This window comes from Prionailurus bengalensis, chromosome B4 (assembly GCF_016509475.1).
Source record: "Prionailurus bengalensis isolate Pbe53 chromosome B4, Fcat_Pben_1.1_paternal_pri, whole genome shotgun sequence".
NCBI classification, from domain to species: Eukaryota; Metazoa; Chordata; class Mammalia; order Carnivora; family Felidae; genus Prionailurus; species Prionailurus bengalensis.
The window spans coordinates 83,410,283-83,437,875 of NC_057358.1; the positions used below are offsets into that span (position 1 = coordinate 83,410,283).

General features: G+C 59.7%; 1 protein-coding gene across 2 annotated transcripts in view; it reads left to right on the forward strand.

Moving 5' to 3' along the window:
* LRP1 (LDL receptor related protein 1) overlaps nucleotides 1-27,329 on the forward strand; it is an 81,839-nt gene extending 54,510 nt beyond the window's left edge. Inside the window, exons 40-89 of one of the 2 annotated variants that reach the window (XM_043564531.1) lie at nucleotides 47-171; nucleotides 467-844; nucleotides 2,194-2,383; nucleotides 5,643-5,847; nucleotides 6,238-6,430; nucleotides 7,179-7,304; nucleotides 7,517-7,645; nucleotides 7,923-8,042; nucleotides 8,255-8,368; nucleotides 8,674-8,823; nucleotides 8,908-9,030; nucleotides 9,340-9,456; nucleotides 9,636-9,764; nucleotides 10,038-10,160; nucleotides 10,255-10,395; nucleotides 10,476-10,666; nucleotides 11,433-11,616; nucleotides 11,721-11,806; nucleotides 11,981-12,100; nucleotides 12,626-12,813; nucleotides 12,949-13,154; nucleotides 13,689-13,877; nucleotides 14,435-14,583; nucleotides 15,009-15,102; nucleotides 15,223-15,339; nucleotides 15,589-15,708; nucleotides 16,049-16,171; nucleotides 16,327-16,452; nucleotides 16,866-16,982; nucleotides 17,660-17,766; nucleotides 17,871-18,003; nucleotides 18,857-18,976; nucleotides 19,089-19,211; nucleotides 19,554-19,694; nucleotides 19,804-19,938; nucleotides 20,011-20,130; nucleotides 21,051-21,319; nucleotides 21,870-22,048; nucleotides 22,545-22,651; nucleotides 22,899-23,015; nucleotides 23,476-23,652; nucleotides 23,799-23,939; nucleotides 24,042-24,215; nucleotides 24,486-24,647; nucleotides 25,064-25,238; nucleotides 25,424-25,525; nucleotides 25,677-25,741; nucleotides 25,851-25,941; nucleotides 26,040-26,184; nucleotides 26,353-27,329. In XM_043564531.1, the coding sequence (XP_043420466.1) occupies nucleotides 47-171; nucleotides 467-844; nucleotides 2,194-2,383; nucleotides 5,643-5,847; nucleotides 6,238-6,430; nucleotides 7,179-7,304; nucleotides 7,517-7,645; nucleotides 7,923-8,042; nucleotides 8,255-8,368; nucleotides 8,674-8,823; nucleotides 8,908-9,030; nucleotides 9,340-9,456; nucleotides 9,636-9,764; nucleotides 10,038-10,160; nucleotides 10,255-10,395; nucleotides 10,476-10,666; nucleotides 11,433-11,616; nucleotides 11,721-11,806; nucleotides 11,981-12,100; nucleotides 12,626-12,813; nucleotides 12,949-13,154; nucleotides 13,689-13,877; nucleotides 14,435-14,583; nucleotides 15,009-15,102; nucleotides 15,223-15,339; nucleotides 15,589-15,708; nucleotides 16,049-16,171; nucleotides 16,327-16,452; nucleotides 16,866-16,982; nucleotides 17,660-17,766; nucleotides 17,871-18,003; nucleotides 18,857-18,976; nucleotides 19,089-19,211; nucleotides 19,554-19,694; nucleotides 19,804-19,938; nucleotides 20,011-20,130; nucleotides 21,051-21,319; nucleotides 21,870-22,048; nucleotides 22,545-22,651; nucleotides 22,899-23,015; nucleotides 23,476-23,652; nucleotides 23,799-23,939; nucleotides 24,042-24,215; nucleotides 24,486-24,647; nucleotides 25,064-25,238; nucleotides 25,424-25,525; nucleotides 25,677-25,741; nucleotides 25,851-25,941; nucleotides 26,040-26,184; nucleotides 26,353-26,493 (7,297 nt within the window). In that variant the 3' untranslated portion in view covers nucleotides 26,494-27,329. The remainder of the gene's footprint in view (nucleotides 1-46; nucleotides 172-466; nucleotides 845-2,193; nucleotides 2,384-5,642; nucleotides 5,848-6,237; nucleotides 6,431-7,178; nucleotides 7,305-7,516; nucleotides 7,646-7,922; nucleotides 8,043-8,254; nucleotides 8,369-8,673; nucleotides 8,824-8,907; nucleotides 9,031-9,339; nucleotides 9,457-9,635; nucleotides 9,765-10,037; nucleotides 10,161-10,254; nucleotides 10,396-10,475; nucleotides 10,667-11,432; nucleotides 11,617-11,720; nucleotides 11,807-11,980; nucleotides 12,101-12,625; nucleotides 12,814-12,948; nucleotides 13,155-13,688; nucleotides 13,878-14,434; nucleotides 14,584-15,008; nucleotides 15,103-15,222; nucleotides 15,340-15,588; nucleotides 15,709-16,048; nucleotides 16,172-16,326; nucleotides 16,453-16,865; nucleotides 16,983-17,659; nucleotides 17,767-17,870; nucleotides 18,004-18,856; nucleotides 18,977-19,088; nucleotides 19,212-19,553; nucleotides 19,695-19,803; nucleotides 19,939-20,010; nucleotides 20,131-21,050; nucleotides 21,320-21,869; nucleotides 22,049-22,544; nucleotides 22,652-22,898; nucleotides 23,016-23,475; nucleotides 23,653-23,798; nucleotides 23,940-24,041; nucleotides 24,216-24,485; nucleotides 24,648-25,063; nucleotides 25,239-25,423; nucleotides 25,526-25,676; nucleotides 25,742-25,850; nucleotides 25,942-26,039; nucleotides 26,185-26,352) is intronic. The other variant, XM_043564532.1, reaches the window with a different exon arrangement.
* The last annotated feature ends 264 nt before the right edge of the window (nucleotides 27,330-27,593 follow it).

Here is a 27,593-nt window from a genome sequence, read left to right on the forward strand (position 1 = left end):
ACCTCTGTCAATGCCCCACTCACGGCCTGGCCTTCCCTTCCCCTAGGACTCACGCCAATGGCTCCATCAAGCGTGGGAGTAAAGACAATGCCACAGACTCAGTGCCCCTGAGAACAGGCATTGGCGTCCAGCTCAAAGACATCAAAGTCTTCAACCGGGACCGGCAGAAAGGTGAGGCTGGGGCTCTGGGCCAGGCAGGAGAGGCACACAGGGTGATTTCTCAGACTGAGAGGGGCCGGGAGAGACGCTGAACCCACAGGGACACTTTCCAGCGGCTCCAGAGACCTGAGGGGGGTGAAAAGGGGCTGAGGAGCTCAAGGATGGGTTTGGGTGCCGAGTTGCTGAGGTAGAGCAGTGCACCAACCAGAGTGTCCACCTTGGCTGAGAGTCCAGAGGCACCGGTGAGCCTTTTCCCAAGGTGGACCCTACCCTCCATAACCATCTCCTTCCCATGCCCTCCCCCCAGGTACCAACGTGTGTGCAGTGGCTAATGGCGGGTGCCAGCAGCTGTGCCTGTACCGGGGCGGGGGGCAGCGGGCGTGTGCCTGCGCCCACGGGATGCTGGCTGAAGACGGGGCGTCGTGCCGAGAGTACGCGGGCTACCTGCTTTACTCAGAGCGCACCATCCTCAAGAGCATCCACCTGTCTGATGAGCGCAACCTCAATGCACCCGTGCAACCCTTTGAGGATCCTGAGCACATGAAGAATGTCATCGCTCTGGCCTTTGACTACCGAGCAGGCACCTCCCCGGGCACCCCCAATCGCATCTTCTTCAGCGACATCCACTTTGGGAACATCCAACGGATCAATGACGATGGCTCGGGGAGGATCACCATTGTGGAGAGTGAGACCAGACCCCGATCTGCCCAGGAAGGGGGGGTGGGGTAGGGGGCTATGCAGAGGATCAGCACCGACTCAGGGTAGAAAAGCCCTCAGACATGAGCCAGCCCGCTCCGCCCCAGATCTGAATCCCAGCTGTGACTATGTCCCTGACAAGTAGCCAGCAAATCACACTGCACCCATTATACTTACTTGAAAGTTTCTCCTCATTTGGAGTCAAACTTGGCCCCCCTCTCGCTTCCTCCTCTGATCCTAGCTTGCCCCCAGGCTGCACAGAATAAGCCAAAACCCTCCTTTGTGTGTCCAGTGCTCACAGCACAGGCTGCAGAGACAAGGCTGGGTTCAACCCAAGACACAGGATTTCAGGCACTTGTCCTGTGCTGTCCAAGAGTTCTCATCTGCATAGTGAGACAGGATCACCTGAACCACAGGTATGAATGCTTAGCTCAGCCCAGGTGTCATGTGCACCCCACAGAGACCAGTGGGTGCTAGAGCCGTCACCCCAGGACAGCCCTTCAGCTCTGTGAAAAGTGCTGTTTTGTTCCACTTACAGTTTTCTTTTCTCCAGGCTGGATACCGCCCGCCCCCCCCCCCCCCCCCGGTCCTTTGACTCGTTTGTTCAGTTATTCATTCATTCTGGCCACGGAGACCTGCCAGACACTATTCTAGTGGCTGGTATACAGCGATGATAAACATAGATCCGTTCTTTGACCCTCCTCTGGACATTTCCTGCTCCACACAGTCCAGTCCCCATGCCTGTCTAAAAATGTGGCCAAAGCTAAACTAGATACCCTGTGATTGTAACTTGATCAGGAGAGACTGGCAAGAACTGTCCCCTCCCTTCAGGCCATTGTTTAAGCTACAGTACTTCTATTAATGCAGCCTCTGGCAACCACGGCGACATACAGCTAGAGGCCACTAAAATCCCCTTAGGCTATGGTTCCACTACCCATTGTGCACTTAATTCTTTAACCTGAGTTTAGGATGTCTGTGAGAATCAATCCAGTTCTGGCCTTGTTAAGCAGGAAGCTCCCACCCGGTACAGCCCAAGTCAGATGTGATTTGCTAAAATCCATAAAGCCAATTCTACCCAGCTGTGGGGAGAAGCAGGAAGAAGGGTCAGGGAGATGGGCCATGGATCATTTGGGTAGAAAATAGGGAAGGAAAGGAGGGCTGGGGTGCCAAGGGCTGTGCCTCCATATGCTCCTCAGCTCCCACACATCCCCTTGCAGCCCCCCATATGCCAGAGGAACGGGTGCTCCAGGCCTTCCCCCTGAGTTCATGCCCCGGTTGCCCCTTCGGCTCTGCTCTCTGGCTCCATCCCGACCTATGACTACTCCTGTCTCCTTGCAGACGTGGGCTCTGTGGAGGGCCTGGCCTATCACCGTGGCTGGGACACTCTCTACTGGACAAGCTACACAACATCCACCATCACCCGCCACACAGTAGACCAGACCCGCCCAGGGGCCTTTGAGCGTGAGACGGTCATTACTATGTCTGGAGACGACCACCCACGAGCCTTTGTGCTGGACGAGTGTCAGAAGTGAGCTGCTGGGTGTAGGGAGTGGGTGGCAGAAACCACTCCGGGCAGCCCCGGGTGGGGGGTGAAGCAGCAGGAGAGGCTGGCTTTCACCTGAGATCAGCCACTTCCTTGCTGTGACCTTAGACCAGCTGTCCGAACTGTCTGAGCTTTAGTTTCCTCATCTGTAATAGGACAATAATATTTCAGGTGCCTAAACCAAGGGGAGGATCGGGGGCGGGGGGGGGGGGTTGTGAAGGACAATTCTGGCTCAGTGATTAGTCAATTCATTCATCAGAAAGCCATGTTCAGGGCACATAGTAGGTCCTCTGTGTTTCTGAGACTCCAAGCTTCAGGCCAAGACTGTTCACTGAACGGTTATTGCCTGGAAGCTTTGGCCTAGCTGAGGAGAGAAATCATAGTGCTGGGAAGCATGGAGACCGGTGATGACCAAGAGGCCCCACAGAGGCGGCAGGTTGGCACAGGACCTAGAAGTGGAAAGGCCAGGGAAGGACAGCCCAGACACAGGGCAGTGCTTTGAGCAAGAGCCAAAGGAAGGAGTGCTGCAGGCGGGGAAGGACTGTGAGGAGCCTCCCCCATGCCCGATCAAAGGGCTCTTGTGAGCAGGAGCAGGCCTGGGGAGGGCCCTGGAAGCGAGGCTCAGGTTGCAAGGGAGTCCAGAGCATGAGCCAGGAGAACCTGGGAGGAAATACCCAGAGGTGGTGCTTGCCCCTGGTCTCCCTCCACCTGCCCTGTTCTCCTGTAGGGGCAGCCCCCACTCCCACTGTGTGGGCCTCTAGTGAACCACCTCCTCCCCTTAGAAATCCTGGCCCACACGTAAGCAAAACTGTTTTCCCCAGAATTCAGCAGCACTTGGAATGTTTTCCCAAAGCTTTGCTAGGAAACTAAGGGACAAACAAAACCCAAAAGCAGCTACTTAGAAATGGTGAGTGTACCGACTAAACCTAGATTCCTTAGCCTGATATCACTCGAGGCCAGCCCCAGCCCAGCCTGCCTGGCCCCGCAGACCAGCACAAGGGTCCTCTGTCCCTGGCCTGCCTCACCTTGTCCTGCATGTACCTGGCTCATGACAAAGATCCTATCTGCCCTCTGCGACCCTTGGTAACTTTACCTGTCTTGGGCTGGCCTCAGGGCCTGTCCCTTATGGGCCTGGAACCTCTGTGGAAGGGTGATGCTCCTGGGCACCCCTGCCTGCCTCCCACCCCCAATCCAGAGATGGTGGAGCTTTGTGACTTCAGAAGCTCCTTCATGGCTGCCCACCAAATTCCTTTGCTCTGAGCCTAGGCTCAGCAAATGGCTTTTGGGAACCAACGATGTGCTGAGGATCAAGGGGAGGGTGAGATGGACATTGGCTCTGCCCCAGGCATATTTGATGCTAGCCATGAGGCTGTAGGGAGCTTTAGGAGTGTGTAAGAAGGACCTGACCTGGGCCGGATATCAAGGAACGTGTCCTCGAGGACACCCAGCTGAGCTGAGGTCTGAAGGATGACAGGGGTGAAGTAAATCCAGGGCAGGGTGCAGGAGAAAGAGCTGAACTGTCTGGGAGAGGCCCTGTCCTGGCCAGAAGGAGCGAGTGCCTTGGAGGAATTGGGGGAGCCAGTGTGATGAAAGGGGCAGGGACCTCCTGCTGAGCCTCCCCTACAGCTGGCCCCAGTTCCCAGGTTGCTCCCAGTTCTGGCTGCTGACAGTCTGCCCCTCAGGACAGCCCCTTCTTCCTGCCCTTCCCTGCCAGCCACTTCCTGGGGAGTAGTTTTACCAAACCTGAAATCCTCAGTTGTAGGACATGTCATTCTTCCACATATAACAGTTTGTCATGGTAGAAGGAAAGCCACTTCCCACTGCAGAGTGAACTGGGCTCTACCTGAGGACATCGAAGTCCCTGGTTGGGCACCAACAAAGCAGGGAGGATGACTCTAGCAGCTGTCCCTGGCATACCCATTTCTTCTATGGAAGCCAGAGACAGATGCCACCATCCTTGATGGCGTCATGCCACCATCCAAACTCCCATTCTGATTCCAAGAGCCATCCAGAACCCCACCCCTTCCCCCAGGATGGGTGCCTTTAAAATCAGAGACTTATCCTCAAGAGCTCCCAGTGGCTTGGGGATAGCCAGCACCTCCCTAAGTGGAAGCATAGTGGCAGGAGGCCATAGCTCAAATGTGCTGGAGAGGCTGTGGAGGGGGTGTTAAGAAGAGACCTGGAGAGGTTTGAGGAGACAGGTCCACCAGCCAGAAGACAGCTCTGTGTCCAGAGCAGCAGAGGGCAGAGGGCATGGAAGCATGTGGTGGGGTGGGGAGGCAGGGGTAGGTCCTATGAGACAGCCAGAGAACAGATGTAGCTAGATGATTCTCAAACTCCAGGGTGTATGAAGCTTGCCTGGGGAGTGCTGGAAAGTGCTGGTTCCCTGGCCCCAGAATATCTGGGACAGAGGACCCAGGAATCAAGATCCAATGCAGGTGGTCTGAAAACCACACTGTCACACCTAGTGTAGTGCCTGACCAGCCCTGAAGTCATCCGCGCCCATCTCTGGAGCCTCACCACCCCCAAAAGGAGCACAGGCAAGGCCCGATCTTACCACCTCCTTTACTGAGAGGAGGCCAAGGTGTAGAAACGAGAGGCTGGTTCAAGGTCAGAGCTTGGAAGGAGCAGAGCTGGGATGAATGTCACATGATCAGAACTGAGCCAAGCGTTCTTGAAATTCACTTTGATATACGGGTGCTTTGGATTACGAGCATGTTTCTGGAACGAAATACGTTCGCAAACCAAGGTTTTACTATAATATGAAATACTCATGTGGCATCTACCAGCTGCCACTAGATGAATATTAACTCTTTTAACCCTTAAACCACTCTATGAGGCAGGTAATAGTATTATCCCCACCTCATGGAGGATGAAACTGAGGCACAGAGAAGTTAAGTCACTTGCTGAGGTTCCTAACTTGTACGTCGTGGAGCCAGAATGGGAACCCAGAGCCTGACTTACTTGGCTACACTGTCTCTCAGTAAACACAGATGGCCGTTTCACAGACACTGAGAAGTACGTGTGCACACATACACACGCACCGACTATGCAGCAGCTGGGCCCTTCCTGGGCACCGGGACTGTGTTGGCCTGGGTGGCTGTGAGGTGGCCTGCTGTGCTGGGATCTGGTTCCCACCCTGGCTGACCCTCAGGTTCTGGTCGACTCCTTGCCCCGGCCTGGGTCCTCCATGGCGGACTCCCTAGCTTTGAGTCCTGATCCCCGTGGCCCTGTCTTCCCCCAGCCTGATGTTCTGGACCAACTGGAACGAGCAGCACCCCAGCATCATGCGGGCGGCCCTGTCGGGGGCCAATGTCCTGACTCTCATCGAGAAGGACATCCGCACCCCCAATGGCCTGGCCATCGACCACCGTGCCGAGAAGCTCTACTTCTCCGACGCCACCCTAGACAAGATCGAGCGCTGCGAGTATGACGGCTCCCACCGCTATGTGAGTCTGTGGGGCAGATGGAACGGGTGGCACTGGGCAGGCTAGGATCAGGGGTCAGGGGACGGCTGGCTAGCCAAAATGGAGATTGCCTGGGCACGGAGCAACAGAAAGGCAAGCCACATGGTGGGAAGATTTGGGAGGAGAATGAGGCACTGACATTGCCGCTTAGCTGTGTGGCCTTGCGCAGCCCTCATCCTGCCCAGGCATGGCTTCCTCATCAATTAAATGAGGACATGGCAAGATTCCCCTGCAGGTCTTCCCATTCTGCAGCTGTGTCCAGGGATCTCGGCCAAGGCCAGGCACCCCCACCCCTGGGGCCAGCTGCAGGGGGTTGGATTTGGGGCAAGAGGCCTGAGCCTACCTGTGACGGGCTTAGTGCTGTCGCCACAGGTGATCCTGAAGTCCGAGCCAGTCCACCCCTTCGGATTGGCTGTGTACGGGGAGCACATTTTCTGGACCGACTGGGTGCGACGGGCTGTGCAGCGGGCCAACAAGTACGTGGGCAGTGACATGAAGCTGCTGCGCGTGGACATCCCCCAGCAGCCCATGGGCATCATCGCCGTGGCCAATGACACCAACAGCTGTGAGTGGGGCCACTACCACCAGCCTTGCTCTCCTGCCCCTGGTGCCAGCACACACACACACACACACACACACACACACACTACACCCTGGTCCTGTTCTCCCACAGCCTCCACGTGCAGACACACAAGTGTACACGCTTTCACCCCCAAGAAACCCAAAACACCAACACTCCTCTACTCCAGCTCCCTCAAGACATCTGTGCGTGCGTGCACACATATGCACCCTCGTAGCACACCACAGCTGGTCTCACCTGAATCTTTGACACCCCAGCACATGCCCTAGCCATTCTTCCCCCCAAGAACCACACGTGCTCCCAGAGCCTGATCAGACACACGCGCCCCAGGCTCTGCCTACCCCACACTGTGCGTGCACGTGCATGTGCACAGAGACGCTCCCACATTGGGCCTGCCTGGCCGAGGGGCCCCATACAGATCCACAGCTTTTCCATGCCTCTCACACACACTCCAAGGCCCTACCACTAGGCTCCTTCGACTTGACTCTCCTCAAAGCACATGGCGAAGCCCACGTCACCCCCCGCCCCAAGAGCACACACACCCTCAACCTCAGCCCCAGCCCCAGTACTCCCACTGGCCCTGCCTTAGCACCTTTTCTGCTCCCCCAGCCATGTGCCATTGTGCCAGGGCCAGGGCTAGGAAGCTTAGTGAAGCTATGTGAATGGGTGTGGGCATTTTGTGTGTGCACAGCTGGGGACACTCTTAGCCCGCTGTCCTCTGTTCTTGTTTCAGGTGAGCTCTCCCCTTGCCGCGTCAACAACGGGGGCTGCCAAGACCTATGTCTGCTCACTCACCAAGGCCATGTCAACTGCTCCTGCCGAGGGGGCCGCATCCTCCAAGAGGACCTCACCTGCCGGGGTGAGAGAGGGAATGACGGAGGACAGACACTGGTGGGGGGACCCTGGGCACACAGTGGGGACCATCTCCTCCTAGACTCCAGTAGCCCACCCTCGTGAAAACTTTTATCTAGGAGAAACTGAGGATGACCTCGGTTCTGGGGGACAGGGGGTAGAGACATTCGAGGCCGCAGGACCCTGGCTTACGAAGCTCCCTCCACATCGCCCCCACAGCTGTGAACTCCTCTTGCCGAGCACAAGATGAGTTCGAGTGTGCCAACGGCGAGTGCATCAACTTCAGCCTGACCTGTGACGGTGTCTCCCACTGCAAGGACAAGTCTGACGAGAAGCCATCCTACTGTAGTAAGGCACCTCCTCCAGCCTCTGTGCCCCAACCCTCCTCCCTTACCCCTGGCCTCCAGAGTCGACCGCCTCAGCCCCCAGCGGGGCAGGGTGTGGGAGTGAGGGGAGCAAAGCTCCGTGACCCACTCCACAGCTGTCCTGAAGGGCAGAACCGCCGCTAGCCCTGTGCCAGCCCCTGAGCAGTTTGTCAAGGGAACAAATGCATGACGTCTCATCAGAGGCAGCGCCTCCCCTGTCGCTGCCGCTGACTGCCGGCCCGCTCCCCGTCTGTCCGCAGACTCACGCCGCTGCAAGAAGACTTTCCGACAGTGTAACAACGGGCGCTGCGTGTCCAACATGCTGTGGTGCAACGGGGCGGACGACTGTGGGGACGGCTCGGATGAGATTCCCTGCAACAGTGAGTGGGACCCGGGACCTGGCCCTCAGACCCCCACCTCTGCCACGCCCTGCCCTTGCTGAGCTTTGGTTCCCAGGCCCCACAGGATCTGCTTCAGCGTGCTCCACGGTGGGCTTGGGCAGGTGCTTTGGGCCAGGAGCTCTGGCCTGGGGTCTCTTGCCCCCAACGTGGAAAACTGCGGCCTGATGGTCTGGGGGTGGGTGCTGTTCTAGAGACGGCCTGCGGAGTGGGAGAATTCCGCTGCCGGGACGGCACCTGCATTGGGAACTCCAGCCGCTGCAACCAGTTTGTGGACTGTGAGGACGCCTCCGATGAGATGAACTGCAGTGAGTGACACCCCTGCCTGGGTGCCTCATAGTCTCTCTCCCGTCTCGCTCCCTTGCCTCCTGCCTGGGGCTCCTCCCTGCCATCCCTTTGGCCCACGTGGCGGCCTCTGTCACCCTCACAGCCTGTGTGGCCCCTGCCCCAGGCCTGGGCTCCCTGGGGTGAGTGGAAGGGGTGGACAGCACCCCCTCCCCCGAAGGACACCGTGCGACTTTCTAAAACACCAAGGCCACTGTCAGGCCAGCAGCTGCCCCGGGAGGGAGTGTGGAGGGAACCTCGGTTCACCCCTCATCCCTGCCCCCACCAGGCGCCACTGACTGTAGCAGCTACTTCCGCCTGGGGGTGAAAGGAGTGCGCTTCCAGCCCTGTGAGCGGACCTCCCTCTGCTATGCACCCAGCTGGGTGTGTGACGGTGCCAATGACTGTGGGGACTACAGCGACGAGCGCGACTGCCCAGGTCTACACCAGCCTTGGGTCAGATGCACGGCGGGCGGCGGCCCCCCCAGGGTGGCAGTGCCCTCATGCTTCCCTCTCCCCCCAGGAGTGAAGCGACCCAGATGCCCCTTGAATTACTTTGCCTGCCCCAGTGGGCGCTGCATCCCCATGAGCTGGACATGTGACAAGGAAGACGACTGTGAGCACGGCGAGGATGAGACCCACTGCAGTAAGTGACCATAGGGCCCACCCACCGGAGCTGGGAGCCCAGAGAACCCACGGCGGGCAGGGGCTTCACCAGAGTTACTGAGTCACTGTCCACACCTCACCTTTCAGTTCCCTCCCAGGAAATGTCCTCCTAGGAGAAGGGCACCCAGGGCCTTAACCCCAGATCCCACCCCCGGGGGGGAGGGGGCATCTCTCTAGCTCATGCTGACCCCACAGAGGGATGCCTTGGCATGCACCCTACACCTGCCTGCCCAGCTCAATGCTGTGCCATCCCCTCCCCCCATCTCATTTTGGCTTCCAACTGCCCCAGACAAGTTCTGCTCGGAGGCCCAGTTTGAGTGCCAGAACCATCGGTGCATCTCCAAGCAGTGGCTATGTGATGGCAGTGATGACTGCGGAGATGGCTCAGATGAGGCGGCTCACTGTGGTGAGAGGTGGCTGGGATCGGGTCGGGGAGGTGCTCCCGGGAGGGACAGAGCCCCCCCATGCCACCCGCACGTGCACATGCCCTACTACGGGAGGGATGGACGGCACAGTGGTGGGAATGTCACCCCCGCTGCCCGGCCCGCTGTGCCTGCTCCCAGCGGCTCCCTGTTCCCCCCACAGAAGGCAAGACGTGCGGCCCCTCCTCCTTCTCCTGCCCGGGCACCCATGTGTGTGTCCCCGAGCGCTGGCTCTGTGATGGTGACAAGGACTGTGCTGACGGTGCCGACGAGAGCATCGCGGCCGGCTGCTGTGAGTGGCAGGGGCCATGAGGAGTGGGGCGGGCAGCAAGCAGCCACAGTCTCTCTTTGCAGTAGGGAAAACTGAAATCAAGGAGAGGAAGTGCTTCAGCAGGGGTCCCTCGGGCAGTCAGTGGCAGAGCCCTGTCTACAACCCACATGGGTGTCTGGACCCTCCATCCAGTGCTCTCTGTCCACTCTGCCACTCAGACCCCACCAAGGTCCTGTGTGACAGTCATCAGCTAGTCGGGGGGAGCTGAGGGGCCATGTCTGTCTCTGTCCGTAGTGTACAACAGCACCTGTGATGACCGCGAGTTCATGTGCCAAAATCGCCAGTGCATCCCTAAGCATTTCGTGTGTGACCATGACCGTGACTGTGCCGATGGCTCCGACGAGTCCCCTGAGTGTGGTGAGCCTGGGGCCTCCCTGGGGGTGGCACCAGGGGTGCGCCCTGCCCTCCCTATGCCCAAGCTCCCAAACTCACCCGGCCCCTCCTCCCCCAGAGTACCCAACGTGCGGCCCCAACGAGTTCCGCTGTGCCAATGGGCGCTGTCTGAGCTCCCGCCAGTGGGAGTGCGATGGGGAAAATGACTGCCACGACCAGAGCGACGAGGCCCCCAAGAACCCGCACTGCACCAGCCCAGGTGGGCCCGACGCACGGCCCCCTCCCCACCCTCCATCCCTGGCTCAATGGCCCCCTGACCTGCCCCCCCACCCCCTGCAGAGCACAAGTGCAACGCCTCCTCGCAGTTCCTGTGCAGCAGCGGGCGCTGTGTGGCCGAGGCGCTGCTCTGCAACGGCCAAGATGACTGTGGTGACGGCTCGGATGAGCGTGGCTGCCATGTCAACGAGTGTCTCAGCCGCAAGCTCAGTGGCTGCAGCCAGGACTGCGAGGACCTCAAGATTGGCTTCAAGGTGTGCCCCACCCCGGAGTGGGAGCTTCCACTCGCCCAAGGCTGGCGGGAGCTCCTTTCTCCACCCCTTGTCCGTTCATTTGTTCGTTCATTCAACAAGGGCTCATTCAGCACCTACTCTGCCAGGCAGTGCTCTGGGCACTTGGGGACACAGCAGAGGAACAAAATCAAAACCTTTACTTGGTTGGGTTCTGCATCCCCTTGGAAAGTAGGGCCAGCAAGGGCTACGGGAGAAGGAGGGGTGTGCAGATGTCAGGCAGGCACCGAAGTCCAGGTGTGCAGGTCAAGGGAGAGGCCAGACAGGAGCCCAGAATCTGGGAGTTATGAGTCTGGATAGGCTCCCCAATGGAGCGCGTGTAGATGGCCTGTGCTCAGCCACACCAGTGGCAGGGAGGTGATGGGGGACTGGCAGAGGAGCCTGAGAAGGGTCAGCCGCTGGCGTGGGAGAAGAGCCGTGTGAGGAAAACCTTGGAGGAGGCGCACCACCAGCTCTGTCAGATAATGCTCACAGGTCACATAAGATGAGGCCTGAGCATTGACCTCTGGGGACAGAAACCGGGTGCTCATCGGTCACTGCAGTGGTTTAGCTGAAGTGAGAGCCAGATGGCTCAGTATCTGTTTGCTGCCTGCCTCCCGCCCCTCAAGGCTGGGCTTCCCCAGCGGAGCCAGCCAGCCCCCAGGGGTGGAGGGAACCAGAGCTCCAGGCTCCGGGGCGGGAGGCTCCGACCACAGCCCCTTCCCCAGCCCAAGGCTCCCTGTGCCTGCAGTGCCGCTGCCGCCCCGGCTTCCGCCTGAAGGATGACGGCCGGACGTGTGCCGATGTGGATGAGTGCAGCTCGACCTTCCCCTGCAGCCAGCGCTGCATCAACACGCATGGCAGCTACAAGTGTCTGTGTGTAGAGGGCTACGCCCCCCGAGGCGGCGACCCCCACAGCTGCAAAGCGGTGACTGGTGAGACGGGCACGTGGAGGGGGTCAGATGGCTCAGGCAGCTGGGGACCGGGGGTGCCAGAACATGCCCCAGCTGGCAGCTGAACCAGGACGCTCTGTCTCCAGATGAGGAGCCATTCCTGATCTTTGCCAACCGGTACTACCTGCGCAAGCTCAACCTGGACGGCTCCAACTACACGCTGTTGAAGCAGGTGCCAGAGCCGGCCCTCCTCATCCCCACACCTGTCCCCAGGCCCGGAGCTATCTTCCCTTCCCCGCCCAGCCCCCTCATCCTCCCCACTTGGGCCCATGTTCGTCACCTCCTACTCACTCCTCCAGCCACCGGCGTCCTGACTCTGTAGTCATCCCCCACCCCCCACATCCAGGGCCTGAACAATGCCGTCGCCTTGGACTTTGACTACCGAGAGCAGATGATTTACTGGACAGACGTGACAACCCAGGGCAGCATGATCCGAAGGATGCACCTTAACGGAAGCAATGTGCAGGTGAGGCCAGGGGCAGCCCACTCCTCAGCAGACAAACTAGGCGTTGGGGGCCAGAGATCCAGCCGCAGGGTCCCTCCCCAGAGGGCTCGCTGTGTTTCAAGGCCATCTCCCCTTCACCCATGGCATCCCACTGAATTATTTCCTCCTCTTCCTTCCCCACGAAGTCACTGCCTAACTCTGCTTGTCCTGGCTTCTTCCTCTCCTCCAAGCTCAGAGAGTGAGGTCTAGGAGATTCCTCCTGCTTTTCCCTCATTATCAGTAGCTCCCCCCTTATGGCTGCCCTCTCTTAAATTCATGCCCCTAGGCACTTTGGGGTTTGGGGTGCAGTAGCTCTCCTCTGGAGACCCCTCTCCTATAGCCTCAGCTGACACTAGGTCTGGGTCTGGGCGTTTTCCATCCATTGTCCTCCCTGCAAGCTGGGGGAGGAAGCTGTACTTCACACTTGGGGGTTGCTGGGCCCCCAGAGAGACTGAGGGTCGTACCCCTGGTCATCCAGAGCTCTTCTTTCCCTGCCTCTGCCCACAGGTGCTGCACCGGACAGGCCTCAGCAACCCTGACGGGCTGGCTGTGGACTGGGTGGGTGGCAACCTGTACTGGTGCGACAAAGGTCGGGACACCATCGAAGTGTCAAAGCTCAACGGGGCCTACCGGACGGTGCTGGTCAGCTCTGGCCTCCGTGAGCCCAGAGCTCTGGTGGTGGACGTGCAGAATGGGTATGAGGGCAAGGAGGGTTGGGGGAGCCCCTGAAGCAAGCAGTATGCTCAGGCATCCAGGCCCAGCCTCCCTGCAGGCTCTTGGTGGGACCAGTCGCTGGATCTCTTGGGGCTCACTGCCCACCCACCTGCCAGGTACCTGTACTGGACAGACTGGGGTGACCACTCACTGATCGGCCGGATAGGCATGGATGGGTCTGGCCGTAGTGTCATCGTGGACACCAAGATCACGTGGCCCAACGGCCTGACACTGGACTACGTCACCGAGCGCATCTACTGGGCTGATGCCCGTGAGGACTACATCGAGTTTGCCAGCCTGGATGGCTCTAATCGCCACGTCGGTCAGTGTGCCAGTGAGGCTGCCTGGGCACAGCAGCTCTGGGGGTCGGGGGTGGGGTCTGGAGCTACAGAGGATCAGGCCTTTGGGGCAAGAATAAGGTTAAAAGTCAGACAGCATGGTCTGAGAATGGGGATCTCCCCAGGGGAATGGGGATCCAGAGCACCCCGATGTACGCCCCCTGGACAAGCCCAGGCATGAGGCCACCATCTGAAGGAGAAAGAGAAGTTACTTCTCATGCACAGTTCAGGGCCCCGAGAAAGACAGGAGTAGGATGCCTGGGGTTGGGATGCTTCGGCACAGGGCATCCTCTAATATTACAGAGCAGGAACCTGCTGTCAGAAAGGCCTGAGTTTTAGTTCCAGCTTTGCCACTTAGCTGTGCGACCTTGGGAAGCCACTTAACCATCTGGAACGGGGGCTGGCGCCCACCTCACAGGGTTATTGTAGGGTTAAGGATGTCCAGTAGGGAAGGCGCTAACCGGCTGCTGGGCCCGTTCCCTCCCCGTCTGCTGGGCCCGTTCCCTCCCCGTCTGCAGTGCTGAGCCAGGACATCCCACACATCTTCGCACTGACCCTGTTTGAGGACTACGTGTACTGGACCGACTGGGAGACAAAGTCCATCAACCGAGCCCACAAGACCACGGGCACCAACAAGACACTCCTCATCAGCACCCTGCACCGGCCCATGGACTTGCATGTCTTCCACGCCCTGCGCCAGCCAGATGGTGAGCAGTCAAGGGGTGGGAGCCAGCAAAGAGTGAGCCTGGCATGGGGGGCCCCCGGGGAAGGATATGGCCCAGCAGGATTGGTTCTTCTCTAGCACTGCCTGAGCAGTGCTTGCCAGACACTGGGAAATTAGGGAGGCTATCGACAGGCTCTCAGGAGCTACAGCCCAGCCTGGGTCCATCCCAGGAGTCTTGTAGCAGCAAGCCCCTGAGGCCAGTCCAGGTGCGGACCGCCCAGGCAGGACCCCAAAGGCAGGCGGGCCGTACCCGAGGGAGGGCACAGGTGAGGCAGCATATGAGGCTGCAGGGCTGGCCTGATCCTGGGACCTCAAGAAGAGTCGTCTCCCTTCTCTGGCTTCAGCTCCTTCCTAAAGGAGTAGGATTTGGATCTGTCCTGCCTCTGCCCAGAATAGAGTGGGCTAGGCAGCCTTCAGAAGACCAGAAAATGTGGCATCAGTGAGTGCCGCCCTCATTCTGCCAGAGGGCAGTGGCTCAGGGGGCCCTGACCCATATACTGGGTCCAGTCGGCTGCCCGTTAGCCACTTTCTCTCTGGCAGTGCCCAATCATCCGTGCAAGGTCAACAATGGCGGCTGCAGCAACCTGTGCCTACTGTCCCCCGGTGGGGGCCACAAATGTGCCTGTCCTACCAACTTCTACCTGGGCAGCGATGGGCGCACCTGTGTGTCCAACTGCACAGCAAGTCAGGTGAGGCTCTTCCCCTTGACCCCCATTCACCAATGCCTCGTTCCCCCAACCTCCACTCCTCCTCGGACCCCAACACCCGCTCTAATGTCCTCATGCATCTGGTTTTCCCACGCTAACACCCCCACATTTCTTGCCTACCTCTTGTCTCCCCACAGCAATATTTTTATACCTGTCACCTCACACAAACACCCCCACACCCTAACCCTGACCCTCCCTTACCAGCACCCCCCACCCTGCCCCCCACACAGATACCCCATCACCTGGCCTTCCCGCACTCATCATATCCCAACCTTCCATCCAGCTCAGCACCTCCACAAATTACCCTGGTCCTCCCGCTTCTTTGAAACATCGCAGCCCCCCAAAAGAAAGTCTCCTGAGTTTCCCCAGACCCCCACCAACCCCTCTTGCCCCCACCTGCCCTCCAGTTTGTGTGCAAGAACGACAAGTGCATCCCCTTCTGGTGGAAATGTGACACAGAGGACGACTGTGGGGACCACTCAGACGAGCCCCCGGACTGTCGTAAGTGCCCAGAGCAGGGGTGGCAAGAGGGTCCTGCACTGGGGGCAGCCTGACTCTCCAGGCTCTGAGTGGCCATGCCCAGCCCCAGCCTTTCTGACTCTGCGGCTCCCCTCCTGGCAGCCGAATTCAAGTGCCGCCCAGGACAGTTCCAGTGCTCAACAGGCATCTGCACGAACCCTGCCTTCATCTGTGACGGGGACAACGACTGCCAGGACAACAGTGACGAGGCCAACTGCGGTAAAGGGCTGCCCAGCCACTGTCTGCCCTCCTCCCTCCCCCTTTCTCCTTCCCCAGAACTTGGAGGTTTCCTACTAAACTCCAAGGACAAGGAAGCTCAGCCCACAGCAGCCTCCTCTCCAGGCTGGACTCCTGCTGCTTTAGGCCCTGAACCTGCATGCTCCCACTGAGGGGATGAGGTGCCCCCTCGCTGCTCCTGAATCCTCTACCCCCCATTAGTTACCTCACCCTCCTCCCTACCTCCCACAGATATCCACGTCTGCTTGCCCAGTCAGTTCAAGTGCACCAACACCAACCGTTGCATCCCTGGCATCTTCCGTTGCAATGGGCAGGACAACTGTGGAGACGGGGAGGACGAGAGGGACTGCCGTGAGTGCCCGGGGCTGTGGGCAGGGAGCGGGGTGGCGGGGAAACAGACACAGAAACACACTGCACACTGAAGTCTACCCACCGCTTCTCTGGGCCATGTGGCTGTCAAGTAATGTTATTAGATGGGTGACATAAATTATACAGGGTGTGACTCGGTTTGCTGGGAAAAGGTGCAGATTCAGAAAACAAAAAGCACCAAAATTGGACATAAACTGTCCCTTTCTCCTAAGAAATTTCTGGTGGGACCAGGGCCAGGGCTTGGAAGAGGGAGAAGACGGTGATCTCAAACTGTGGTGGGGGAAAAATGGGCAGGTCCTCATTCTCTCCCCCTACCCTGCAGCCGAAGTGACCTGTGCCCCCAACCAGTTCCAGTGCTCCATCACCAAGCGCTGCATCCCCCGAGTCTGGGTCTGTGACCGGGACAACGACTGCGTGGATGGCAGCGATGAGCCTGCCAACTGCAGTGAGTTGCCTGGTGCCCCCAGAGCCCACCTTCCCTCCACTGCGTCTGCTGTTCCCACCTCATCCCCACCCCGGGGCGACCAGCGGCCACTGCCTTGCCCTCCCGGCGCGCTCCTGCAAGGATCCTCCCCCTCACCACCAGCCGCCCCCTTGCAGCCCAGATGACCTGTGGAGTGGATGAGTTCCGCTGCAAGGACTCCGGCCGCTGTATCCCCGCTCGCTGGAAGTGTGATGGGGAGGACGACTGTGGGGACGGCTCCGACGAGCCCAAGGAGGAGTGTGGTGAGCTTCCCCAGACCCCGCTCTCAGGGGAAGGCATCCGGCCTGGACAGGACTCAGGCCACCTGCTGACTGGGGCTCAAGCTGCCTGGCACTCGGCTTCCCGTGCCCACCACCCCCTGCCTGATTCCCCGTCCCTGCCTCCACCGGCACTTCCTCGGCACATACCCACGCAGAATCTTCTCTGCCCGCCTAACAGAGGGGGCTCCGTTAATCCCCTCCCCCAAGCAGCTCCTCCCACTCGTGTGCCGCCAGGCCCCATAACCTCCTCGAATCTCAGAACACTGCTTGGCCTCCCCCCGCTGATCTTTCTCCCACTCCTGGCCATCCTGCCCATGCCTGTCTGAAACCCTCGGGCCTGTCCCCGCTCTGTCCCTGACTGCCCCGATGTTTGCCTCCCAATCTTGCCTCCCCAGACGAGCGCACCTGTGAGCCCTACCAGTTCCGCTGCAAGAACAACCGTTGCGTGCCAGGGCGCTGGCAGTGCGATTATGACAACGACTGTGGGGATAACTCAGACGAGGAGAGCTGCAGTATGTCCCCCCACCCCCCCGCCCCGCCCCACCCCCACAGACCTGGGGCTCCTCCCTTCTCAGCACCCCTGTCCCCACCAGGCTGGCCGGTGCAGGTGGCTGCCTCCCAGGGCTGGGGGTCAGGTGCCCCCTCCCTGTTCACCCCACCCCACCCCACTCCATGTCGTGTATTTGAGTTTGTGCCATTTCACCTCATCTCATGTTTCTCTCCATTTTCACACTGTCCTCTTGGGGTTGCAGAGGTAGGTGTCTCTGATGTGCCCCTGCTCCCACCACACCCCCTGCCACTGCCCCAGAGCCCACCCGTCCGTCCCCGTGCTGTGCCTCAGCCCATCATCCTTTACTGGCCTCTCCCTAAACCCTGGTGCTTGTCTTAGTGGTCTTGTCCCTCTCCTGTTCCCCTCGACCCCCTGCACACAGTCTGTCCCGAGGGCAGAGCCAGGGACCCATGCCCTCTCTCGTGTGTCTGCCCCAGAGGGGTAAGTGTGAGCCCCCTCTGTACCCAGCTGATCCCATGAGGACAGCCAGTTGGCTGGTGTGGTCATTATGCCAGTCAACTGTGGCTTTCAGGGACACAAGGACGGGTGGTATTGTTCTGCCAAGGGCTGGAGATACTCCAAGGGCTGAGTCCCTGTGCCCACCCTCCTGGGGCGTGTTTCTCCCCTGTCCTTCTCCAGCCCCTCGACCCTGCTCTGAGAGCGAGTTCTCCTGTGCCAATGGCCGCTGCATTGCTGGGCGCTGGAAATGCGATGGGGACCATGACTGTGCAGATGGCTCAGACGAGGTGTGTAGGGAGAGGAGAAGGAGGGAGGGATGGCCTCAGAAGAATCAGGACAGAGCTACAGGGGTGCCCCGATCTGACCAGGATGCTTGCTCCTGTGCCCGCAGAAAGACTGCACCCCCCGCTGTGACATGGACCAGTTCCAGTGCAAGAGTGGTCACTGCATCCCTCTGCGCTGGCGCTGTGATGCGGATGCCGACTGCATGGACGGCAGTGATGAGGAAGCCTGTGGCACTGGCGGTGAGGCCCTGCCACCACCCCCCACCCCACCATGTGGCCCAGTCATTCACCTCATTCTTTGTCTTCTGTAGTCATTGTTCATACAAAAAATATTTCTTAAGCACCTGCCATGTGACAGGCACCGTTCTAGGCGTTGGGGATATAGCAGTGAACAACACACAGGGCCTCTGGGTACACGTTGGGACAGGTTGTTCCCTCCACAACGGCACTTAGTCAAGAGGCCAATTGGACCAAAATCCAGCAGAAACCTGTTGGCTGTGTCCACCCAGACTCCACCCCACAAGTTTCTACAGGGCAATCGGCTGCCCCGACAAACAGAGTCCTTGTTCACTTTGCTTTCCGGGAGCAACGAGACAGTGCCTGCCCCTGGCTAAGCTGGCTGGGCTCAGTGGCCCGAGGCCACACTGTGAAGCTTGGGTAAGGGAAGCCTGGGGCTTAGAGCAGAGACCCACCCAACAATGAGGACAGACTTCCTGGCTCTGCCTTGATAGTCTGGAACCTGGGTCTCCTGACTCCCAGCCCCGTGCTCCTCCTTTCTGCCTGCCATGAACTGCAGTAGGCCCCAGTGCCCTGCCACAACCACTAGAGAAAGAGGGCACTCTTGGCCTCTCTGTACACACTTCCCCAAAAAGGCCTCTTCTCCCCTAAATACCAGAGGAGGCAGTTCTGCTCAGCTGCCCAGCAGGTATAAAGGTAGGAGACCTGGGTTCATTCTGGTTGTACCACTGCTTGCCTGGTGACCCCTCTGGGCCACCTCCTGTGGTGGGAAGGGCCTGGGCAAGATCCTGCCCCCCAGCAGCCAGCCTGGGGCTCAGGGCTCATTTTTGGCTCTTTGCACGCCCCCGGCGCCCAGTGCGGACCTGCCCCCTGGACGAGTTCCAGTGCAACAACACGCTGTGCAAGCCGCTGGCGTGGAAGTGCGATGGCGAGGACGACTGCGGGGACAATTCAGACGAAAACCCGGAGGAGTGCGGTGAGGCGGGGGGGGCGGGGCCCAGGGCGGGGGGCGGGGCTCTCATGCTCCCCGGGCGCTGCAGGCCCGCCCCCAAGGCTGATTCTGGCTCTGTCCCCTCCCACCCCTGCAGCCAGGTTTGTGTGCCCTCCTAACCGGCCCTTCCGTTGCAAGAACGACCGCGTCTGCCTGTGGATCGGGCGCCAATGCGATGGCACCGACAACTGCGGGGATGGGACTGATGAGGAGGACTGTGGTGAGCAGGGGGCCGGTGGAAGCAGCCTGGTGGGGCGGGGGTGATAGTTTGGGTACTGCACAGTGGGTGGCGGCGGGCCAGGTGGAAACTCGGTGTGGGGGGAGTAGTATCCATTGTGGGGAGTCTGGGGGCCCTTCCTTGGGAGAGAGAGGCTTCTGAGGAAGGCAGGGAGGCTGCCCGGTGCCCTAGGTCTTGAGGTGGAGCATCCCCTGAAGCTTGACAAACAGCCCCGGACAGAGTGGGGGGGGGGGGGGTTGGGAGGGGGCTGGGGGAGGAGGGGGGGCTGTGGGAGGAGGCCCCGGGGTGGTGAATATCCAGATCTGAAGCCCCCACCTTCCCCAGAGCCCCCCACGGCCCAGACCCCCCACTGCAAAGACAAGAAGGAGTTTCTGTGCCGGAACCAGCGCTGCCTGTCCTCCTCCCTGCGCTGCAACATGTTCGATGACTGCGGGGACGGCTCTGATGAGGAGGACTGCAGCATCGGTGAGCCCTGCGTGCTAAGGAGCTGGCGGCGGGGGGCCTGCGGAGGGCCAGAGAACCCAGGCCCAAGCCCAGGTGGCTCAGGAGAGAGGGCCCACTCTGTCCCCCACAGACCCCAAGCTGACCAGCTGCGCCACCAACGCCAGCATCTGCGGGGATGAGGCACGCTGCGTGCGCACCGAGAAAGCCGCCTACTGCGCCTGCCGCTCGGGTTTCCACACTGTGCCAGGCCAGCCCGGATGCCAAGGTAAGAAGGCGGGACTCAGAGGGGGTGGGAAGAAACCCGGGACTCTCCATGACCCTCCCCTGTAACCCTCAGACATCAATGAGTGCCTGCGCTTCGGCACCTGCTCGCAGCTCTGCAACAACACCAAGGGTGGCCACCTCTGCAGCTGCGCCCGCAACTTCATGAAGACTCACAACACCTGCAAGGCCGAAGGTACCAGCCTACCAGCCGGAAGAGGACAGAAAGAGTGGGTGGGGCTATGCAACACCAGAGTGTAAATGGGGCTAACGTGGATGGACGTGCTCCCCTTGGCACACCCATGCCCAGGCGCAGGAGCCCAGACCCACAGGCCCAGCTGCCAGCAGCACAGAGGCTGGCATCAGTGCACGGGGTGCTGGTTGGGGAGCTGGTTCATCTGGAGAAGGCTGGGGTGGGGGCAACATACCCATATCCCACATGTGCCTCTTCACCCGCCACTCCCAGGAGGAGAGCACACAGACACGCATCACCACACAATCACGTTGTAGCTAGCCCCTTTGCTTCTTATTTTCAGCTTCATTGAGATATAATTGACAAAACTGTCAGATATTTAATGTGAACAGGTGATGATTTGATGTATGTACACCTGGTGAAAGGTTTCCCTTCATTGAATTAACACAACTATCATCTCATTCACCTTTTGGGGGGGGTGGGAACGTGTATATGCTCTGACGCACACCTGCACCTGCCTGTGTACAGACACCCCCAAACACCCGTGCACACACATCCATGTGCACACGAGGGCATGTATGAATACACAGCCCCACCACGCACGTCCAGGTGCACTCACGTGCCGGTGCGTGCCTACACCCCTCCGTGCCAGTGCACACACACCCCCACATGCATGTGTGCCCATGGGCATATATCAGACAGCATGTAGCACAGTGTGGTGATGCCAGCCAGTGACAATGAGGAGACAGAAGTCCCTGAGGCTGGAGAGGCAGAGAAGATTTCCTGGAGGAGCGGGTCCTATTGGACCAGCTCAGGGAAGGAGAGGAGGGAGTACATCCCGGCACCAGGCCTGGCATCCCCCAGCCCTGGCCTCCTGCCCCTGCCTTTTTCTGCACCTGACACCGGGACTTTTGCCCCTCCAGGCTCTGAGTATCAGGTCCTATACATCGCCGATGACAACGAGATCCGCAGCCTGTTCCCCAGTCACCCCCATTCGGCTTACGAGCAGGCCTTCCAGGGTGACGAGAGTGTCCGCATTGATGCCATGGATGTCCATGTCAAGGCTGGCCGTGTCTATTGGACCAACTGGCACACAGGCACCATCTCTTACCGCAGCCTGCCACCTGCCGCACCTCCCACCACTTCCAACCGCCACCGGCGACAGATTGACCGGGGTGTCACCCACCTCAATGTGAGCACCCCACCCGGGATGGGATCTCCACAGATTGGATGGGAAGACTGCAAAGAGCAGAGGGTTCAGAGCAGGGTTTGAAAAGGACAGTGGAAGGGGGCAAAGGGTGAGACTGACGGGCAAAGGCATTCGGGATTATGTTGTGGGCACGACAGGTGGACAGAGCAATGAGAATTATCAGTAGCTGGCTCTGCCACATTGCAGCCCAAGGTGGCAGGGTACGATGGACACACTGGCCTTCAGCATCAGAGCCACGTTCAGTTCCTGATTGTCACCGCCATCCACTGTGTCAGTCTCAGCCACCTATTTGACCTCTTTGGGCCTTTGTTCCTCAGTAGAGCGAGGTAATAATATCTCATCCAGCAAAACATGTGAAAACTCTAAGTATGGCCCATAAGGTAAGTGTCCATTGAACCTCTTCAAAATCAGAGAACCGGCTCCCGATCTGGGATGACTTTTTAACAGGGACGAGCTGGCAGGTGCAGGTGGGGATAATGGGCAGGAAGACAAAAGGTGGTAGCCCCTGACATTATCACCCTCCCCCATTCAGATCTCAGGGCTCAAGATGCCACGGGGCATCGCCGTCGACTGGGTGGCCGGGAACGTGTACTGGACTGACTCAGGCCGAGATGTGATCGAGGTGGCACAAATGAAGGGCGAGAACCGCAAGACGCTCATCTCGGGCATGATCGACGAGCCGCACGCCATTGTGGTGGACCCACTGAGAGGGTATGCGGGGGTCCCGGGGGGAAGGCCAGGGAAGCCTCTGGGGCAGCCCAGCACCCCCAGGTGCGTCCCTCCCCTTCCAGACCATCCTGGGGTCGGAGTCCTCCTCCAGCCCTTGGGCCTTCAGGCCACCTCCATCTTTGGTGCTCCCCGGTGCCGCCTTTGCCCAGAATCCCCAGCTGGCCTGCTCAGGCAGGGGCCTGCCCTCCACTTGCCTGGCCATCATGTGCAGCCAAGTTTGGGCTGCTTGTTTGCTCCAGGGGGCAGCTCTGCCCACTTTGATGTCTCTGGATTGGCACCTTGTAGTTTTAGAGTAAAAGATCCTTAACCTGATCAGGGACCTGACTCCCCTCGTTCTCTCTGGAGGAGGTAGACAGAACACTCTCCTCCCAATACCCAGCAGTCCCTATGCCCAAGCCACAACCTGGTGGCCCATCTTGCTCAGCCTGCTCTGGCAGCCCTCAGGTCCTACCCATGCTCAATTCTTCTCCTTCCCCAGCACCATGTACTGGTCAGACTGGGGGAATCACCCCAAAATTGAAACGGCAGCAATGGACGGGACCCTTCGGGAGACACTGGTACAGGACAACATCCAATGGCCTACAGGTCCGTGGAGGCAGGGGCAAGGGGTGTGGGAGGGGTGGGTTTGCTGAGCCTGAGGTCACGTTAAAGCTTGGAGGAGAAGGGGCTTGGACTGGGATGGGCAATGAGTTATGGAGGCTTTTTCTAGAAGTGACTGGGAGTGGTCATGGGGACAGGGTAGAGCTGTCCCAAACATGGAGACACTTCTGCTTTTCCTCGAGCCTGGGGTGGCAGAGGCTGGGCCTTCACAGTGCTCTCTGCCTCCCCTCAGGCCTAGCTGTGGATTATCACAATGAAAGGCTGTACTGGGCAGATGCCAAGCTCTCAGTCATCGGCAGCATCCGGCTCAATGGCACGGACCCCATCGTGGCTGCTGACAGCAAACGAGGTCAGCATCCTAGAGCAGCCTCAGCCAGCGCTGCCCTCGGGCCTCTTGTCCTCCCCACTGAGTCCAAAGGCCTCACCCAGCACCTGCCATCCTCCTCATCCTGCCCCCCAACAGTCCTACAGTGCCTTCCAGGCCTACCCCCACTGGACTCCCTGTGTACCAGCCCTGCACCCTCTGGCCCACTTGCCCATTCATTCATTCTACCAATGACATTGAGTTGCATGGAAGCAACAGAGGTGGCAGGAGGAGCTTAGTAGATGAGGGAAGAGGGAACAGAAGTCCTTCCTGACCGCAGAAGTCTAGGGCTGATGGGACCTTTTGCCAGTAGTGGCCACAAGAGGTGGAACAGGTTGGGGGGAGTTTTGTTTGGGATGTGTTGAGTTTGAGGTGCCACAGGAGCCCAGGTGTCCTGGAGAGTGACCAGGGCCTGAGTCCCCTCTGAGTCTACCTCCTCCCCCAGGCCTAAGTCACCCCTTCAGCATCGACGTCTTTGAGGATTACATCTACGGCGTCACCTACATTAATAATCGTGTCTTCAAGATTCATAAGTTTGGACACAGCCCCTTGATCAACCTGACAGGGGGCCTGAGCCACGCCTCCGATGTGGTCCTGTACCACCAACACAAACAGCCTGAAGGTAGGCACAGGGGGACAGCCCAGTCTGGGCCCGGGAAGGCCTGGGGGCAGAGTCTCCAGGCTGTAGCCTCGGGTCCTGGGCATTGTGGCGGGGACATTCTGGGTCCACGAGGCTCAGCATCCTCCCACCCCTGCCCACACCTGCAGTGACCAACCCCTGTGACCGCAAGAAGTGTGAGTGGCTCTGCCTGCTGAGCCCCAGCGGGCCCGTCTGCACCTGTCCCAACGGGAAGCGGCTGGACAATGGCACCTGTGTGGCCGTGCCCTCGCCCACGCCACCACCAGATGGTATGCTTGTGCCCCTCCCGGGTCCCCACCCTCTGCCCTGGGACCTTCTTCCCTGAGTTCCCCTCTTCCCCTGGCTCTGTGCCCTGATGGTCCTTCCCGCAGCTCCTCGACCCGGAACCTGTAACCTGCAGTGCTTCAATGGCGGCAGCTGCTTCCTCAATGCACGGAGGCAGCCCAAGTGCCGCTGCCAGCCCCGATACACAGGCGACAAGTGTGAGCTGGACCAGTGCTGGGAGTACTGTCGCAACGGGGGCACCTGCGCTGCCTCCCCCTCTGGTACGGCCTTCAGTTCTCCTGCCAAGACTGCGCCTGGCTCCTCAGCCCCAGCCTCCCGCCTCTCAGCCCACTGGTTCCGCCTGGGGCGGATCCCCAGACCCTGTCCCACCCTGCTCCCCCTCTGTCTCCCCTCCTGCCTGCAACCCACAGCCCCAGTGCCCCCGTTCCTCTGCTGCGTGCCTTCCACCCGGGCCTCCCAGCCCTGGTCCCCTCCAGTGGGGCCGGTGCCTGGGTGGGCCACGGTCCCGCTCACACATCCTCTCCCGCCAGGCATGCCCACGTGCCGCTGCCCCACAGGCTTCACGGGCCCCAAATGCACCCAGCAGGTGTGTGCGGGCTACTGTGCCAACAACAGCACCTGCACCGTCAACCAGGGCAACCAGCCCCAGTGCCGATGCCTACCTGGCTTCCTGGGTGACCGCTGCCAGTACCGTGAGTGAGCCATCCTTGGGCCCCAAGGGAGGGGATGACGGGAGCTCGGGGACCTAGAGCCAAGGGTGATGGTCAAGAGGCAGATTCTGGGGAGGGAGGCCATTCGCAGCTCAAGCAGTCTCTAGGTGATCCCCCCCATCCCTGTAGAGGTGTCAGCACACTTCTCCCAAGGTGGTGAGCCCTCTGGCATCAGGATTATTCAAGCGAAAGCAGTGCCCTGCCAGGCTATTTGGGGACGTCCTTATACTCTAAACCTGTGAGGGGGGAGGGGGGCAGCAGGGGACTCAGGAGGAGGTGAGAGTCACCTAAAAGACCTAGGAGTCCCCTTAGTGTTTGGCTCCCCCCACCCACCACCTGTGGAGGACCCTCATGAGGGTGGGGCTTGAGGCACCTCCTCTCCCACCCCCCAACCGCAGGGCAGTGCTCCAGCTACTGTGAGAACTTTGGCACGTGCCAGATGGCCGCCGACGGCTCCCGGCAGTGCCGCTGCACCGCCTACTTCGAGGGGCCGAGGTGCGAGGTAAACAAGTGCAGCCGCTGTCTGGATGGAGCCTGTGTGGTCAACAAGCAGAGTGGGGACGTCACCTGCAAGTGAGTGGGGCCTGCCCCCACGGTTCTGCCCGGCCTTGACCCTGCCCTGCCCCGGCCTCACGCTCCCTGGCCTGCCCCCCACCCCCCGCCCTGCCCCTTCCTTAGCACTTCCGACAGCCCCACCCCTTCCTCAGCACCTCAGACACCCCCTCCCAGTCCACCCAGCCTGTCATTCCTTCCTGCAGCTGCTCTGATGGCCGGGTGGCCCCCAGCTGTCTGACCTGTGTTGGCCACTGCAGCAATGGTGGTTCCTGTACCATGAACAGCAAAATGATGCCTGAGTGCCAGTGAGTTGGACCTGAGCCTTTCTAAGACCTAGACCATCTCCCCCTCCCCAAATCTGAGCGGGACACTCGGGACCCTGTGGCCCCTCCCAGTCCCCTGGCAGCCATGACTGTGGAGGTCGTGCCTACTCAGCTCTGCCCCTCCCGTCTACAGGTGCCCACCCCACATGGCGGGGCCCCGGTGTGAGGAGCAGGTGGTCAGCCAGCAGCAGCCTGGACGTAGGTGGCAGGGGACGGGGAGACAGAGCTTCAGGGACCTGGAGCAGGGGTATTTGGGCCTCACTTCCCTGAGCCTCTCTGACTCAATTTCCCACCTCCTCCCCTCCAGATATGGCCTCTATCCTCATCCCTCTGCTGTTGTTGCTGCTGGTGCTTCTGGTAGCCGGAGTGGTTTTCTGGTACAAGCGGCGAGTCCGAGGGTGAGTTGTGGAGAGTCTGGAAAATTCTGGCTATTCATTTATCACCCTAACCTTGCCCTCCTATCATCCCTGCCCCCTTATAATCCTGCCTCCCCCAGGGCTAAGGGCTTCCAGCACCAGCGGATGACCAATGGGGCCATGAATGTGGAGATTGGGAACCCCACGTATAAGATGTATGAAGGCGGGGAGCCTGACGACGTAGGGGGCCTACTGGATGCTGACTTTGCACTGGACCCTGACAAGGTGAGCTGGGAGGACAGAGGAGGAGGCTTCCAGGGCAGGGACAAGAGGCTGTGGGTGGGGTGACTGAGGGTACGGAGTCGGATGATGGAATGGAGGCGGGGGAGGTAGGGCGCCTGGGCCACAGATCCCATCCCCTGCGCCCCACCTGAACCCTCTGTCACCTTGCAGCCCACCAACTTCACCAACCCTGTGTATGCCACACTCTACATGGGTGGCCACGGCAGCCGCCACTCCCTGGCCAGCACGGACGAGAAGCGAGAACTCCTGGGCCGGGGTCCTGAGGACGAGATAGGGGACCCCTTGGCATAGGGCCCTGACCACTGGACTCAGCCCAGAGAGCCTCCTGCCCCCTGCCAGAGAAGTCCTTCAACGAGCCCCCTCCTGCCCAGCCAGCCCCTCCTCGGCCCTGCCGGGGTGTATAAATGTAAAAATGAAGGAATTACTTTTTATATGTGAGTGAGCAAGTGAGCAAGCGAGCACAGTATTATCTCTCTCCGTTCTCCTCCTTCCTGCCTGCTCCTCAGCACCCCCCTCATGCTGCCTTCAGGGAGGGGGGCAGGGAGGACTCTGGGGGCTCCTGTGGCTCACAGGTACCCACCTCCCACCTTCCACCAAAATGCACCCCCACTGGGAGAGCTGGTGGTGCTGCCCCCCTCCCTGTTCAAGACACTTTGTCAAGGCTCTCCCCTCTCTCGCCCCACCCCCATCTTATCCCTCCCAGCTCTCTGAGGGCCAGTTCTGTGGAGGGAGAGTCCTTTGCTGCCCCTGTCTGGAAGATTTGGCTCTGGCTGAAGTAGCAAGGAAAGGATGGAATTTTTTAGTTCTTGGGGGATGCCATTCGATGCTCCAGCCCCCAACTCTAGGGGCACCTGAGATGGCCATGCTCAACGCCCCTCCCAGACAGGCCCTCCCTCTCTCCAGTGCCCCCACCGCGGCTCCCAGGGCTGGAGACTTTCTTTGGTAAACAGTCCCCCAGCCTCCTCCTCCCTCGCCTGGGGATGAGGAGGAAGTGGGGCACACCAAGAAAGGGTAAGCGGGCAGCCCCGCTTTGGGGACATGAACGTTTTAATAATTTTTGCTGAATTCCTTTACAACTAAATAACACAGATATTGTTATAAATAAAATTGTAAAAAAAAAAAAAAAAGAAAGAAAGAAAAAAGCCATTTGTGTCTACCTATGAGTGTCAGACTCTGGGAGCTGGGCTGTGCTTGCCTGCTTCGGCCACCAGAGGGAGACGTGCTCTGTGCTGGAGGCAGGACTGGAGAGTCTGGTCTTGAGAAGTGCCCTTCTCCCTGAGCTGCCTCCCTCTCCATCTGGCTGGCAGGGGAAGGGGGTGGCACTGGACTTGATGAGGAAGATCTGCTTCTCCTGGCTGTGTGACCTTGGGCCAGTGACTTCACCTTTCTGG